Source organism: Lygodium microphyllum, chromosome 4, assembly GCF_053477565.2.
Source record: "Lygodium microphyllum isolate KBCC chromosome 4, Lygodium_microphyllum_v1.1.10, whole genome shotgun sequence".
NCBI lineage: Eukaryota > Viridiplantae > Streptophyta > Polypodiopsida > Schizaeales > Lygodiaceae > Lygodium > Lygodium microphyllum.
The window spans coordinates 148,672,149-148,689,126 of NC_141138.1; the positions used below are offsets into that span (position 1 = coordinate 148,672,149).

General features: G+C 46.5%; 1 protein-coding gene across 2 annotated transcripts in view; it reads left to right on the forward strand.

Annotated features, from left to right (window-relative positions):
- LOC148037761 (uncharacterized) overlaps nt 1-16,978 on the forward strand; it is a 101,309-nt gene that overhangs the window by 58,524 nt on the left and 25,807 nt on the right. For both annotated transcript variants that reach the window (XM_087676730.1, XM_087676729.1), the window contains 3 exons: nt 92-136; nt 225-301; nt 851-894. In XM_087676730.1, coding sequence (XP_087532856.1) covers nt 92-136; nt 225-301; nt 851-894 — 166 coding nt within the window. The remainder of the gene's footprint in view (nt 1-91; nt 137-224; nt 302-850; nt 895-16,978) is intronic.

The window sequence follows — 16,978 nt, forward strand, 5'->3', positions numbered from 1 at the left end:
CTGCAAGTATCATGAAGACTTAGTTTTTGATAATACTTGGAATCCTCTTGTTGTTAATCTTCAAAAGTACTACTGGTTCTTTCTCCTTAAGGTGAAACGGAACAGCAGTTTTGCAACACATTGAGTTTGATGGAAGGTGAGCTATTCTTTCAGATGTTTGCGTTTCTTCTTCAGTTGACAACTTGTGATCTCGGTTGAAAGTGATTACATGTGTTTTTTGACAGAGGTAAAGTTTGATGTGGTGAATTCAGCTGCATATTCTCCCAGGCCAAGAACACCAGCAGCTCTTTGGGAAAACCAGGTTTGATTCTTGATTGTTTATCAAAGTACAAAGAAATCACTTCCACAGTACATATCATCATATGTTTGCCTGGGCAGATTTTCGCAAGCATTGATCTCCCATGCATATGCTATGGGCCAAGCATGTTTGACTGCCCCGACTTTTAAAAACAAATCTTCTTAAAACCAAACATTTTTGCTCATTGTAAGAAGTTGTAACTTTTTTATATCTCGAGGCTGATTTCTTTGTACAACTGGCCTTTAGACAAATTGGTATATTTGGGGCACATATGTTTCAGGTCAGGGTAGCGAAACATATGTAACCTTTACTTCCATACTCTCTACACACATTATGAATGTAAATTAGCTGTCTGGTGATTTTTTGCAATGTGTGTCTTATTCTATTTTTCATATTGCTACACATTGGTGTGTTTGAGCTTTCCATTAGTATATCGTCTTAGGGGATTCTTCAATGACAGCAGTCTCTATGCATGGATACTGACTTTTGCAACTTTTTCACGTCATGATTAGTGAAACATTGAAGTGATGTAATTATGCTTCTGTGAAACAGGTTGCAGACCTAGTCAAGGAAGATCGATTACATCGTATCAACAGGTGTGGCCATGACCATTTTCTTGTGTTCATCAGACCTTTTATAGGCCTGAAAAACTTAGGCTAAATTCTTTTGTCAAATTTTTTGGCAACGAAGTATGTGATTTGGCTGATTATATGATGTTTCCCAAAGTGCTTTTAATTATTGTAATATTGTAGAGATAAAGTCACGAAATTTTGTTGCAGTATCAACTTGTCATGCAGCCGTGCTCGGCAATATTAAAAATAAGGGCAGTATGCTCAAAACCATGAGTGTATGCACTCCATTAGATCAACTAGACTATTGCATAAAGTTCATAATGACTATCTCTGAGATTCTAAGTACTCTTCTTCTGAACAATTGAGAGTATACAGAGTTGATGTGTGCTCTTCTCATGCACTAGACCTGCCATTGTTATTCATTGCAGTCATCACTATCTTGGACCGTGGCAGCAAGCGTATGCAGTTTAGGGTCGGCTTGTTGTTGTGTTTTCTTCATTCATCAGTATGTTTTAGCTCAAGGATCCAACCATTTAGACAACTTTCTGCATGACATCTTGTGCCCTTGGCACTTTGTCTGGTCATTTGTATTACAGTCATTAAAAAGGGTAAAGTGACAGCAGTGCTGGATTTTTATGCAGTTCAGAGTCAGCTTGTTGTTGTGTTTTCTGCATTCATCAGTATGTTTTAGCTCAAGGACCCAACCATTTAGACAACTTTTTGCATGACATCTTGTGCCCTTGGCACTTTGTCTGGTCATTTGTAGTCATTAAAAAGGGTAAAGTGGCAGCAATGCTGGATTTTCTCACGGATTCCAATGCAGAAAACTACCAACATTTGATGTTACAATCTTAGAGAAGAAGCCAAGGCAGCAGCAATGATCAGGATGGATGCCAAACACAGCAGTTCTGGGGCAGGATAAGAAATGCAGAGACTACCCACTGACTACTCACAGCTGAAATAGGATGTCGGTTAGCAAAACACAGCCCCGAGAATGTTGGGTTTGTTGAATAAGTAGAATTAAATATTAATGTAAAATTACCATATGCATTTTCAGCCTAATTCAACTCCACAAAAACAGCCCAAAAAGAAAAATGATCTGACTGGCAAATCCATTGTCAGAGCTCCTAATGTGCCCATCTTACTCAAACTGAGGCTCATAGGCAGGAGATGACCACACATGACATAGGGGCTGTTTAATGAGCCAAAAAAGCCCAAAAAATATGACAATTTAGGAGGCATTTTTTGGTAGCTCAACTCTTCCTCTTAGGCCCAAAAAGGGTGATTGAAGAGATGGATCAGCCTTGATCCAAAAGTTCCCACAGCAAAGAGACCTAGGCACATCAAGCCGAGGGTGTTGCTTTGGACTGCCCATGGACCTACTAGAATCACAAAGGCGGTGGATATCTTCTTTTGAGTTGCTTGAGTAAATGGGTCTTAGCATTTTTAAAGAAAAAGCTTGTTTTGAGCTGGCTACATAGTTTGTATAAAAGTGGGACCCAATTATGCACAATCATGATCAAGGATGTTGATGGAAAGGTAAGAAGAGGAAAGAGGGTAAATGTAGTTTCGTAGTTGCTTGAGATCTTGGGTGAGTGATAAAGGCTCATGAATGCTCCCCTTGATGAGGTCAAAAGGAAATATTCTACACAATGCATGGCTTTTCCTTTTGGAGGGTGCCTAGAATTGTAGGTTTTCATCCGCAACAATGGTTGACGTATGCACATAGTGGAAATGCAATGAAGTAATGCAATAGGGGGATCTCATTCAGCTAGGTGCAACTTGGATAGTGTTTACTTGCCCACCATTTGACAATGATGAAAATGATGAGAATGAAGAAAATGCATTGATGGATGCGATGCAAAGCAAGATACAATGGGGATGGTGATGTCAAAGATGAGTGAACAAAGCCAAAGCTTGGAGGTACCATGGATGTTGATGTTGAAGGTAGAGGAGGAGCTGATGTTGGCTTGTGGTGTCCATAACTTGATTAATGACGAGGTGTAGAGAAGTGTGATGTCGTTTGTCAAAATGACTAAGTGACCAAAGAGATAGTAGGGTTTGCGAGGAAAAACACAGTGTGTACGGCAAACACTGAGAGAGAAAAGTAACACAGAAGATGATGAAAGATAATTCATGCTGATGAAGTGAATTTGATACAAGGGTGCCGTAGCACGAAGGAAGCCCTAGAGTGCAGGAAGACTACCGAAGAAGCCTCTGAGTCTGTGAATGCAGGATGAGGAGGTGTTGCCTCGAGCAGGGAGATTGCCGTCAAAGGGTGAGGAGCCTCTGAGTCTGCAAATAGAGGGATGAAGAGTGGTACGTACGAGCAGGAGACAGCTATCGAAGTCTCCATTTGCAAACACAAGCTTGATGAGGTGACACTAGTTGCTGGGAGTGACGCCATGTGGTGAGGATGAGCCAGATGTTGAAAACGCAGATGAAGACAGCCTTTGGGAGTGAAATGCCAGCTGTGGAGTGATGTCAGAAGGGTGGGAAGCAGGCAGGAACCAAACGCAAGGTGCAACTGCCTCTGATGAAGGTGCTACCTGTTGGAGAGAGACACCAGATGGTGAGGAACCTTCGTGGCAGCCAAATGCAAGAAGTTGGAGCCGCCAGAAGGGTGGAGGATGACGCCAGATAGGGTAAATGTTGACGCCAAGAGAGTGTCGACTCCAAACGCAAGGTGTAGGAGCATAGAAGATGCCATCGCCAACAATGGAGGATGGACGTCAGCTAAAGAGGAGCACACTGCCACCATAAACACAACCAACTAGAGATGAAGGGTGGCGCAAGGAGAGTGTGGAGATGGTGGTAGGAGAGGAGAGAGAGAGATGATGGAAGAGAAAGTGTCAGAAGACTGACGAAGAGAGAGTGGGAGTGACGGATTGAAGGATCAGCCGTAAGGAATGAATGAGAGAGTGGCCTATAAATAGGGATAATCAGTCTAGGGTGGGGCCCCTTTTTGGGGTTGCAAACCCTAATCGCAAAATGTAAAAACGCAAAAACGCAAACTGTGGGTGAAGGGTTTCTCAAGTTGCAACTTGGATAGTGTTTACTTGCCCACCATTTGATAATGATGAGAATGAAGGAAATGCATTGATGGATGCGATGCAAAGCGAGATACAATGGGGATGGTGATGTCAAAGATGAGCGAACAAAGCCAAAGCTTGGAGGTACCATGGATGTTGATGTTGAAGGTAGAGGAGGAGCTGATGTTGGCTTGTGGTGTAGATAACTTGATTAATGACGAGGCGTAGAGAAGTGTGATGTCGATAACTTGAACGTAGAGGAACAGCTGATATTGGCTTGTGGTGTCAATAACTTGATTAATGGCGAGGCGTAGAGAAGCATGATGTTGAGGGTAGACTTAACACCCTTCGTTGGTAGAACTGAAAGGAGAATCAACCATCTAGGTACTTGGATATGCTCATACTTGATCTTGGGAGATGGCTCTTATGTTGACCAATTGTCACAGGCAAGCTTGAAGTTTGACCTCAAGAGATGACTTTGATGTCAATCAAGAATCAGCAAGAAAGTAGTCGTCATGAGGAATTGAAATTTTTCTTGCTTTACTTAATAATATTTAATCAAACGCTTAAGTATTTGTTGCACATGTGAAGTGCAACTGAGATTATTTCATATTCATGAGCCAATGATTTGAGGAAATCAATGGATGTCAAAGGCAAAAGTTGTCTTAGGTAATGTTGCACAGATACCAGGTGATGTTTGGTGCTAGAAATTGGCCCAATATATTTTATTAGCCATAAGTGTCATTTGGTGACACTAGGGATTTGGCATTTAATGGTTACTTAATACTAATTTAGGGGATAAAGAAGACTCAGGGTCACTAGGAAGATGAATTTGCCCAAACCAATTTAATTGTTGGTTGGTCAGACTAATTTTTTGGGTGCATAATTATTAAATTAAAATTCAAAATTTTAAAGCTGGAAATTTAATTTAATAATATAGATAATGTTGGAAAATGGGATTAGAAGGCTACCACTTAGCAAAACTTGCCTAAGCAATAGGAAAAGACGTTTTGAGGTTGAGAGCGAGAGAGAGAGAGAGAGAGAGAGAGAGAGAGAGAGAGAGAGAGAGGAGAAGAAATGGCGCGTTACGGGAGCTCGTCGTCGGACCTGCGTAGGGTTCGTCCCACACCTGACGCTGACGTCGCGCTCTGCCGTTGATTTCTCGCTTTGGTCGCCCCGTCATCTGCTCGCCTCGTCGCCTATCCGCCTGGTCGCTTGTTCGTCCCGTCGCCTGGTTGCCTGTTCGCCACGCCGCCAGTTTGCCCCATCACAGGTGCGCCCTGTTGCTTGCCTGTTCATCTTGTCGCCTGCGCGCTTGGTTGCCTGTTCGCCACGCCGCCAGTTTGCGCCATCACAGGTGCGTCTCGTTGCCTGCTCGACTGTTCGTGGCACCTGAGTGACTCCCTGCCTGCGGCTGTGGCTTTGGCCATCGCCTGGTTCCTTCCCCACCAACGCCGCCCCGCCCCACGGACTTCCCCCTTCGTGGTTGCCGTCCCCCTACGCCCTACTGCTGCGACCAGGGCTTCGCCCTGCTGACATCGCCTGCAGCGTGCTTTCCCTATGGTCTGGCTCGTGCCCGTCAGCTGCCACTGGAATCTGCAGAGCAATTGCCGTCCTCTCTGGCTTAGGTAACAACTCATGTGTGACAGAGCAGGGTAACCAGATTCCTTCTTCGCCTCAGCGAGAGTTAGGATTTTGTGACAGAGGAGAGAAGCATGGCTGGCCTGGATATGGCTTTTATCAACCAAACGGTGGCAGCCCTTGGTCCGGATTTTGATACAGAGGAACCAGAGGATATGGTTTCTTGCACAGAAGAGATGCCTCCTGCTCCTGACTTTCAGCTTGCGGGCAAATGCTCCAAGCATACGTCAGAAGAGACAATGGGTCCTTAGGAACGTTCTTATGCTCAGGTCGCCTCTTAGTCAGTGGATTCTCAGGATATTAACTTAGAGCATTTACTGGAGTTTGCCAACACTCTGCTGGGCGAGTATGTCCAACATAATCATGAAGCTTTTTCGAACTCTGGAACTGAAGATCTTCTGGAAGCCATGGTGGACCCGAAAACTGTCTTGCGTTCTTTTTTGGTGTTTTATGACCGGGCTGTTATTCTCTTCTTCACTGGCAGGATTCGAGTGCTTTCCCATAGTCGCCAGTGGTTGCACCATTTACTACAGGGGGAGTGTGTTGAGGAGATTTTTGTTGGGCCCCGAGGCTTCTATGAGGTATTGTTGAAATCTGAGAAGCATTGGGCTGATCTTCTGTCTAAGCTGCCATTGTTCTTTGATCGCCGTTTGGTCCATGTTGTGTCGTGGCACCCTATGGCAGACTTTCAAGGTCTCCTTCAACGTGAATGCCCGGTGTGGGTTGAAGTGGAAAGTTGCCTGGCTGTCTATTGGCCTTTGTTAAAGGATGCCATGGCCGCTGTGGGAACTATGCTGGTTACCCCGAGCCTAAGGGCCATGAATCGCAACCGTCTATGTATGTTATGGGACACTGCTAGGAAAAGGCCTGCATGGCTTCATATCAATTGCTCCGGCATGCATCCTTTGCACTTTCGTTTGAAATGGGGCAACTTTGTAGGACATTGCTTTTCGTGTGGAAAATTGGGGCATTTTATGGCCGAATGCCCAGAGATGCAACCCTCTTCAGATGATGAGCATGTTGTGCTGCCTATGGAAGACATGGTGCTTGATGCTCCGTCACAGGATACAACCCAGCCACCTAAAGTTCTGGATAAAGGTAAATAACCGGTTTCGGGTTTAGGTTCCTGTGGCAATGACTGGGTAGACGCACGGCCCAAAAAAAGTAAAAAGGTTGATGTTGGCATGGTGGCTCTTGGGCCTAATGTTTCACAAGATTCCATGCGCACGTATATGCGCAGGAAAGAAATGTTGTCTTCAGAGCATGCTGCGCGTACTATGGTTCCTTCTGCTCCCTGTAATCAGTCTACTAGGACAGTCTATACCGACGGTCCAAAGGGCCCACCCGCTAAGTTGGCTTTTGATTCTCGCGGGAATGTGATTACACCATGGGATCGTTGTTATCCCCGTTCCATCCCCAAGACAGTGGATATTCCGTCTACCTCTAAAGGTGGCCGTCCGAACTCTTTTGCTGTGTTAGCTGATTTTTTGGATGAGGGTGTCCTTGATATTCTAGCAGAAAAGGTTAAATCGAGGCAAGTGGTGCCTCATTCGTGATTTTCTTTTTGAATACACATGAAGATAGCCACGCGGAATGGGCGAGGCATTTGTTCTTGCCATAAGCAACATGCCATGTGGACTGTATTGCATGAGAATCAGTGGGATGTCTTGTGTGCGGTAGAGCACAAGAGTCACAGTGAAGTAGGAAAAGTTGTGGATTGCCATGGGTTTCGCTTGTTTTATTTAGGGACACACACCGGACATTATTCTGGTGTGCTTATGATTGTACATGAGAAATATCAGCCGGTTCTTATGAAAAATGATGTACATGGCCGCTTTGTGGTGGTTGAAATTTTATTTGAAGGAGAAATCTTATGATTGCTGGGTCTATATGCTCCGAATGACCCTTTATCCTGTCGGGATCTTTGTAATACCTTGAAGACCTCCTTGCCACTCTGCAGACGGGGTTTTTTGATGGGGAATTTCAATATGTGTGTTGATTCTTCAGAGTCCACTTCAGGGCATTCGGTGATGGACGCTCCGGAAAGTCGGGTATGGAATGCATTTGCGCTTGCTGTACTTAAGCAAGAGCTATGGTCTTGGCTACACCCTTCTGCTACAGGGTTTACTTTCCACTCAGCGCAGTATGCAACTTCATGGTCGCGGTTGGACCGAATGTACATCATGCAGGATGATGATTTTCTTCCTGAGATGTTGGAAATGACAGTCTTGCAGCAATATGCCTTGTCGGACCGCTTCCCCCTCCAGCTTGAGATCCTTGCACAACCCATTGCACCTTCTCTGCAATTGCTGGATAGACTCCCTTTACATTTCAACTCCTCTTATTTGAAGCATTCACTCTTTCGGGGCTATACACAGCAATTGATTGATAGATTTTTATTGGACTTTGCCTCGGAGGGCACTGCTTCCTTTGAACGATTGCTCTCTAATGTGCAACGGATTGCTCGGCAGTATGGGATCCACCATGCCTCTCTTTGTCGGCGGCGTCGACATGCAGCGGGGGACTTACTGGCTTTTGTTCGTTTGTGCTGGTGGACACTCTAGATGATGAATTTCTGCTGTCATTGGCGATGCGTTTGACTGATCTTATTAAACAGTTTCAGTTGAAATCTTATAAGCAGGCCAAATTACAAAACTTGATTGAGAATTTGCAAGATAGTGCTTGTCAAACTCATAAGTTCTTTCGCACTCTGCATGCCTCTCCTGCTCGAGAAAATATGGCTGGACTCTAGAATTCAGAAGGTCAAATGGTCACTGACCCTCAGACTATTGTCAATATGTGTAGTAATTATTTTCTAGATCTTCTTGGTTCTTCTCAGTCACCTTCTGACCACGTGACACATGCACATTCAGTCTTCTATGATCTGGTCCGACATCAGGTTCCACTTGATATGCAAACTACTTTGGAGACAGATATTTGTGAGGAGGAGGTTATGGATTTTTTGTTGCACCTGTCTAAGGATAAAAGTCCCGGTTGGGACGGTCTCACCAACGAATTCTTTGAGAGTTCTGCTACCCAACTGGTAAAGCCATTGACGGCAATGTTTCAGCAGGTTTGTGAAATAGGGTTTATGCCTTTCTCATGGAAAGAAGGGCTTATCAAATTGCTTCCAAAGGTTCCTTTGCCGTCACTGTTGTAGCATTGGAGATCAATCTCTTTGATGGGTTCGATGTATAAAATCTTTTCCAAAGTGCTGGCGAATCGGCTCCATAAGCATCTTCCGGCCATTGTGCATCCTCTTCAATATGGTTTCATTAAGGGCTGCAACATTCTGCATAATATGTTAAATGTGCAAATGGCTATTGACTATGCAAGGCACTCTAGTCAGGAAGTGGTATTGATCCAATTGGATTTGGAAAAGGCTTTTGACTATTTAGACTGGTCTTTCATTGTAGAACTTATGTCTACTATGGGCTTTGGCACTCGGATGTCCCGCTTGATCTACACCATTAGTGCTGCGGCTTCTTCGCGAGTTATGCTAAATGGTGGTGTTACAAAGCCCTTTGTCCTTGCACGCTCTGTGAGACAGGGTTGTCCGTTGAGTCCTCTCTTCTTTGCCTTGGCGACTCACCCGGTTCTCTCGATGTTATCTTCCATGGCAGCTTCTGATCAATTGGCCGGATTGTCTCTTCCTTCTGGTCAGCACTTCATTAGTCAATCTTTGGCTGATGACAGCTTTATAATTTTACGTGCTGAAAAGGACAATATTCGCAAGGCTAATGATGTTTGGACGCTCTTTGGTCAAGTTTCTGGTCTTCGTATCAATACTTCCGAATCAGCCATTCTCAGTTGCATGGAGTGCGATTTACAGTCATTGGGCTGGCAGGGACAGGTTATTCCCCGTGGTTCCATTGTCAGGCATCTGGGGTACCCCTTGGGTGTTGAGGTTCGGCCAAAACAACTACTGCAGTGGATTTCACAGAAATTGGCAGCGAAGTTTCTGTATTGGAAGTCGCAAGCTTGGCCCTTCCATGTTCGCCTCAAAGTGGAGACAATTATGCTGCCAATGCTCACATATTTCTTGCCATTGCTGCCTTGGACTCCTAGTACTTTGAATGCTCTCACTTGGCCCATTCGTTTCATATTATGGAAGAAGGATTCATTGCATGTAGGTATTTCGTGGATTTTGTGGTCGCATACATGTATCCCAAAACGCCTGGGTGGTGGGGCCATTTTGGATGCCGAAACTCATATGCTGGCTCTTCGTTGGTCTCTTTTTCGTGCCATGTGTGTGGAGCATCACCCGTGGGCCGTGATAGCCCGTTATTTTCTTGAGGACCGCGGGTTTCTGCATGGTAATACACAAATTCGAAGCTCCTGGTGGCATGTTCTTAATGCAGACTCTCGGTTTTCGAGTCCGTCCTCATCCCTGCTTGTTCATTTGGTTGGCTCTTGGCAATTGGTTCTCTAGAAGGCGCGTTGGCATCTAGCGGTAGACCGCTTACAAATTAGCTCTTTTCAACTGGAATTGTTGGCTTTACAAAAGAAAAAGAGAGAGAGAAAGTGATTCTAGGCTTGTGCGACCGCTTACAAATTAGCTCTTTTCAACTGGAATTGTTGGCTTTACAAAAGAAAAAGAGAGAGAGAAAGTGATTCTAGGCTTGTGCAAGCTGAAAGAGATAGAGAGAAGGTTGCCATAGTTGCTACAACAGTTGATAGGCTATTTCCAGCCAACAAGAGATCCTCGTGGAGCTGGTGACATGCCTTGAAGAGATTACAACAGTAGGTGACAGCAGTTTGAGAATTGTTTCAGTCAAACAAACATCATATTCAGTGTGTTCCATGAATGGAGATAACTTTCATGGCTATCTAGGTAGGGCAGTAGCTGATTTTTTCCATTTTCTCATGATGGAAGTTTGAAAATTTTTCTCTATTCACTATTCTCTCTTATTCTCCAGCTATTTCCCAACCTTGCTCTGAAGATCTCAACATTCTTATGTACTTTTCTTTGGTGTAAATCCTAATTTACAATAGAAATTAGGATTTGATAGCAACTCGGGAAGTGTGCCAAGAGATTGGAGCCTTAAGACTTGAATTTTCAGGGTTGAGAATTAATTCTCAATGAGATTTAAGTGAGGGACCAACCAACATTCGAATTTGGGGCAAATTTTATTTCCCAAGGAGTTGGTGAAGGGTGAATTTGAAGACTCGCTAGTCATTGTTGACAACAAGGGGCTTTTGGATTGCGAAGGGGATTGAAGGAATCCCATTGTATTCGAATTCAATTGCAATTAATCACATGGCACTATTATTTTTACAGCAAATCTTAAAGTATCATGGTATGCGAGAATCGATTATTAGTGATCAAGATTCTTGAATGACCAATTTATTTTGGAAGGGATTGTTTGAGAATATAGGTACCATGCTGAAATTCTCATCATTCTTCCATCTACAGACATATGGGCAGTTTGAAGAGGTTGATTTCAGTGTTGGATCTTTTGAGGTTCTATGGTATCAGAGCATAAGACACAGTGGGAGCAATATTTGCCATTGACTGAGTTTGCATATAACATCACAGTGCATAATGTTAGTGTTAAAGCTCCATTTGAGGTGGCTGAGGATGGGATGAAGGTATCACCTATCGTGCACACTAAGGGTAAGATCCTTGAGACTGATTGCTATGTGGAAAACTTAGATGAGAGAGAGAGAGAGAGAGAGAGAGAGAGAGAGAGAGAGAGAGAGAGAGAGAGAGAGAGAGAGAGAGAGAGAGAGAGAGAGAGAGAGAGAGAGAGAGAGAGAGAGAGAGAGAGAGAGAGAGAGAGAGAGAGAGAGATGACGCCGCCTGTGTGCCCTGCCCTGCCGTCGACCGGATGACTGTCGCCCCTCGCCCGCCATCGTTCCTGCTCCTGTCGCGTGTCACGCCAGCGGGTCCTGCTCGTCGCGGTCCTGTTCGCCATCGCAAGCCTGTCGCCTGTCAGACGTCTGCCTGCCCCAGCTGCTTGTCAGACGCCTGTCCTGTCCGACGACTGCCTGCCCTTGTCGTGTGTCCTCGCGCCCGCCCCTGACGACTGCCTGCCCTGTCCTGTCAGTCGACAGCCTGCTCTGTCGCCTGTCCTCTCGCCCACCCCTGACGATTGCTGCCCTGTCGCCTGTCAGACGCCCTAGTCTGACCACCGCCATCGCCTGCCAGACCTGTCCGCCCTTGCCTGTTGGACTCCACCCTCGCCTGTCGGACGCTGCCCTCGCCAGTCAGCCGCCGTGGTCGTCGCCCCCGCGAGAGGCCGTATCCTCTGTTCGTGCCTGAGCTTGCGCCTCTGGGCTCTGTGACCTGCACACGGAGACAGTGCAGCCTTGTCTTTCCACAGACACCGAGAGAGCGAGAGCGCGAGAGAGCGAGAGAGAGAGGGAGAGAGAAGCCAGAAGACAGTAGTATGGCTGGCCTGGATATGGATTTTCTAGACCGGACGGTGGCAACCCTTGGCCCTGATTCCGATACAGAGGAGCCGGAGGATATGGTGCCCTGCACGGAGGAGATGCCTCCGGGCTCTAAACTGCCGCCTGCGGGCAAACGCTCCAAGCATACTCTTGACGAGCCAATGGGTCCTCAGGAACGTTCCTATGCGCAGGTTGCCTCTGATCCTGTGGATTCGCAGGAGATAGACTGGGAGCATTTGCTGGACTTTGCCAATACTCTGCTTGGCGATTATGTCCAGCACAACAATGAAACTTTTTCTGATGCGGGAATTGATGATGTGCTGGAAGCCACGGTGGACCCGAAATCAGTCTTGCGGTCCTTCTCGGTGTTTTATGACCGTGCAGTCATACTTTTCTTCACTGGCAGGATCCTAGTGCTTTCACATATTCGCCAGTGGATGCACCATTTATTGCAAGGGGAGTGTGTTGAGGAGATCTTCCTTGGACCTCACGGCTTTTATGAGGTGCTGTTGAAATCGGAAACACATCGAGCTGAGCTCCTGTCCAAGCTGCCGTTATTCTTTGATCGCCGCTTGGTCCATGTTGTACCATGGCGCCCTATGGCCGATTTCCAGCGTCTGCTTCAACAAGAATGCCCGGTATGGATGGAAGTGGAAAATTGTCCGGCAGTTGATTGGCCATTGTTGAAGGATGCGATGGCCGTTGTGGGAACAGTGCTGGTGCCCCCAAGCCTCAGGGCTATGAATCAAAACCGTTTATGCATGTTATGGGACACAGCCAGGAAAAGGCCTGCGTGGCTTCGCCTCAATTGTTCTGGCATGCATCCTTTGCATTTTCGCTTGAAATGGGGCAATTTTGCAGGCCACTGCTTTTCATGTGGTAAATTGGGGCATTTCATGGCCGAATGCCTTGAAAGGCAACCGTCTTCCGAGGATACGCAGGTTGTGCTGCCTAAGGATGACATGGTGCTTGATGCCCCGACACAGGAGGCCCTTCAGCCGCCAAATGTCGTGGATAAAGGCAAACAACAGGTCCTGGGTTTGGATTCTCGTAGCACTGATTGGATTGAGGCACGTAAAAAAAAAGGTAAAAAGTTGGATGCAGGCATGGCGGATCCTAGGCCTAATACTTCACAGGATTCCGTGCGCACGTATATGCGCAGGAAAGAAATGTTCACTTCACAGCCGGCTGCGCGTACTATGGCCCCATCTGCCCCCCGTAATCAGTCTACAAGGAAAGCCTATATAGACGGCCCCAAGGGCCCACCTACTAAGCTGGCGTTTGATACAAAAGGTAATGTGATTACACCCTGGGATCGGCGTTATCCCCGCCCTGCTCCCAAGGCAGTGGATTTTCCTTCTACCTCTAAAGCAGGTTGCCAGAATTCGTTTGCAGTATTGGCTGATTTTCTGGATGAGGGTGTCCTAGATGCTCTCGCGGAAAAGGTGAAATCGAGGCAACAGCCGCCTCGTTCCTGACTTCCTTTTTTGAAGATATATGAAGATAGCCACGTGGCATGTGCGAGGCATTTGCTCTCGCCATAAGCAACATGCCATGTGGACTGTCTTGCATGAGAACCAGTGGGATGTATTGTGTGCAGTTGAGCACAAAAGTCACGCTGAAGCAGGAAAAATTGTGGATTGTCATGGATTCCGTCTGTTTTATGCAGGGACACATGCTACGCATTATTCGGGCGTGCTGATGATTGTCCATGAGAAATACCAGCCTGTTCTTGTCAAAAATGATGTGCAGGGCCACTTTCTACTAATCGAAGTCTTATTTGAAGGAGAGATTTTATGGTTGCTGGGCCTCTATGCTCCAAATGATCCCGCATCCCGACGGGATCTTTGGTCGACTTTGCAGGGCTCCATGTCACTTGGCCGAAGGGGGTTTTTGATGGGAGATTTCAATATGTGTGTTGACTCTTCTCAGTCCACTTCGGGGCATTCGGTAATGGATACGCCGGAAAGCCGGGTGTGGAATTCCTTTGCTTTGCGCGTGCTTAAGCAAGATCTTTGGTCGTGGCTTCACCCTTCTTTTTCAGGCTTTACTTTTCATTCCGCACAATATGCCACTACTTGGTTGCGGTTGGACCGAATGTATATCATGCAAGGGGATGATTTTCTTCCCGAAATGCTGGAAATGAAGATCTTGCAGCAATATGCGTTGTCGGACCATTTCCCCCTCCAGCTTGAGATGCGGGCACAATCTATTGCACCTTTTACGCAGTTGCTGGATAGTCTCCCTTTATGTTTCAACTCCTCTTATTTGACGCATCCAATTTTTCAGGGCTATATGTAGCAATTGATTGAGAGATTCTTATTGGACTTCGCCTCTGACGGCCTGGCAGCATTTGCGCGGCTGCTTTCTAATGTGCAGCGGGTTGCTCGGCAGTATGGGATTCATCATGCCTCTCTTTGTCGGTGACGTTGACATGCAACAGAGGACTTACTGGCTTTGGTCCGTTCCTTGCTCGTGGATTCCCCAGATGATGATTTTCTGCTGTCACTGGAAAGGCGTTTGGCCCATCTTATTCAAGTATTTCAGTTGAAATCTTATCAGCAGGCCAAGTTGCATAACTTGACTGACACATTGCAAGATAGTGCCTGCCAGTCTCATAAGTACTTTCGCGCCTTGCATGCTTCTCCGGCTCGTGAAAATATGACTAGACTCCAGGATTCGGAAGGTTGCATGGTCACTGATCCGTAGACCATTGTCACTATGTGCAGAAATTATTTTATGGAACTTCTTGGTTCTTCTCCCTCGCCTTCTAGCCAGGTTACGCATGCCCGCTCGGCCTTCTATCATTTGGTCCGTCAGCAGGTTCCACTTGATATGCAAGCCACTTTGGAGGCAGATATTTGCGAGGAGAAGGTTATGGATGTTTTGTTGCACCTGCCTAAGGAGAAAAGTCCTGGTTGGGATGGTCTCACTAATGAATTCTTTGAAAACTCGGCCACGCAGTTGGTGAAGCCATTGGCGGTCATGTGTCAGCAAGTTTGGGAAATAGGGGTCATGCCTTCCTCATGGAAAGAAGGCCTTATCAAACTGATTCCCAAGGTCCCTTCGCCGTCAAAGCTGCAACACTGGAGACCAATTTCTTTGATGGGCTCGATGTATAAAATCTTCTCCAAAGTGTTGGCGAATCGGCTTCACAAGCACCTTCCAGCTATTGTGCATCCTCTCCAATATGGTTTCATCAAGGGCCGCAACATTCTCCATAATATCTTGAATGTGCAAATGGCTATTGACTATGCGCGGCATTCCAATCAGGAAGTGGTATTGATTCAATTGGACTTGGAAAAGGCGTTTGACTATGTGGACTGGTCTTTCATTGCAGATCTCATGTCTGCTATGGGCTTTGGTACCCGGATGTCCGGATTGATCTACACCATTAGTGCTGCGGCTTCTTCAAGAGTTATGCTCAATGGTGGGGTTACAGAGCCATTTGTCCTTGCTCGCTCGGTCAGACAGGGTTGCCCTTTGAGTCCTCTCTTCTTTGCCCTGGCGACTCACCCGGTCCTTTCAATGTTATCCTCAATGGCGGCTTCTGCTCAGCTGGCCAGATTGTCTCTTCCTTTGGGGCAGCACTTCATTAGCCAATCTTTGGTTGATGACACCTTTATGATTTTGCGGGCAGACAGGGACAACATTCGAAAGGCATTAGATGTTTGGACGCTCTTTGGTCAGGCCTCTGGTCTTCGCATCAATGCCTTTAAGTCGGCCATTCTCAGTTGCAAGGAGCCTGATTTACAGTCATTAGGTTGGCAGGGTCAGGTAGTTTCCCGTGGATCCATTGTCAGGCATCTTGGATACCCGTTGGGAGTGGATGTACGGCCAAAGGACCTACTGGAGTGGATTTCACAAAAACTGGCGACGAAGTTTATGTATTGGAAGTCGCAAGTGTGGCCATTCCATGTGCGCCTCAAAGTGGCTCAGACAATTATGCTACCAATGCTAGCGTATTTCCTGCCATTGCTGCCGTGGATGCCTACTACTTTGAAGGCTCTCACTCATCCCATTCGTTTCATGCTATGGAAGAAGGATTCCTTGCAGGCAGGCATTTCATGGATTTCATGGTCGCATACATGTATCCCTAAACGCATGGGTGCTGGCGCTATTTTGGATGCAGAAACTCATATGGTGGCTCTTCGTTGGTCTCTTTTTCATGCCATGTGTGTGGATCATCACCCGTGGACCATTATAGCCCGTTATTTTCTTGAAGACAGCGGGCTACGCCATGGTAACACACGGCTTCGGGCCTCCTGGTGGCATGTCCTTAATTTTGACTCTCGATTTTCCAATCCCTCTTCCTCTTTGTTACTGCACTTGGTCGGCTCTTGGAAAGTGGGGCTCCAAAAGGCCCGTTGGCATCTAGTAGGGGACCGCGTGCAGTCTAACTCCTTTCAGCTGGAATTGTTGGCAGTATCCGGATTTCTTTCATGGGAAGACAAACATCAGCTCAGACCGAGATTTAACCGCATGGCCCGTTTAGGTCTGACTTCGATTGCGGATGCTACCCTTGCCACTCGCAATGTCCTCGCATCGTTTCGGACTACTAGGAGACTTTTCAGGATCCCGCGCGGATACCGTGGTTTATGGGAAAAGCTTTTGTTGGAGCTTCAGGGTAGGCAACCCTTTCCTGCCCTGGCTGTGGATCGTCCTTGGCAGGACTGGGACCTTGCAGGCCGGTTGAGTCTGGAAAAGGCCTCTACTAATCAAGTGTATCATCTTCTCATTCAAGATCACCACTGGCTGGGTGTGAAAGCTAATACTGTTTGGGGACTGCGGAAATCGCGGTCATGGTGGCAGGCAACGCTGATGGAGGGCTGGCTGAATAAGGCACCTTTCAAATGCAAGGTTTTTCTTTGGCGGGTAATGATTGGTGGTCTTCCTCTTGCCTCGGCCCTTTCCAAGCGTCGAATCTCGAATGGCAATTGTTTCTTCTGTACCACTACTGCGGAATTGGCCCGACATCGTTTTCTTTCTTGCCCGCTCGCCAAGAATATTTGGTTACTCTTGTCGCAAATCTGGCACGC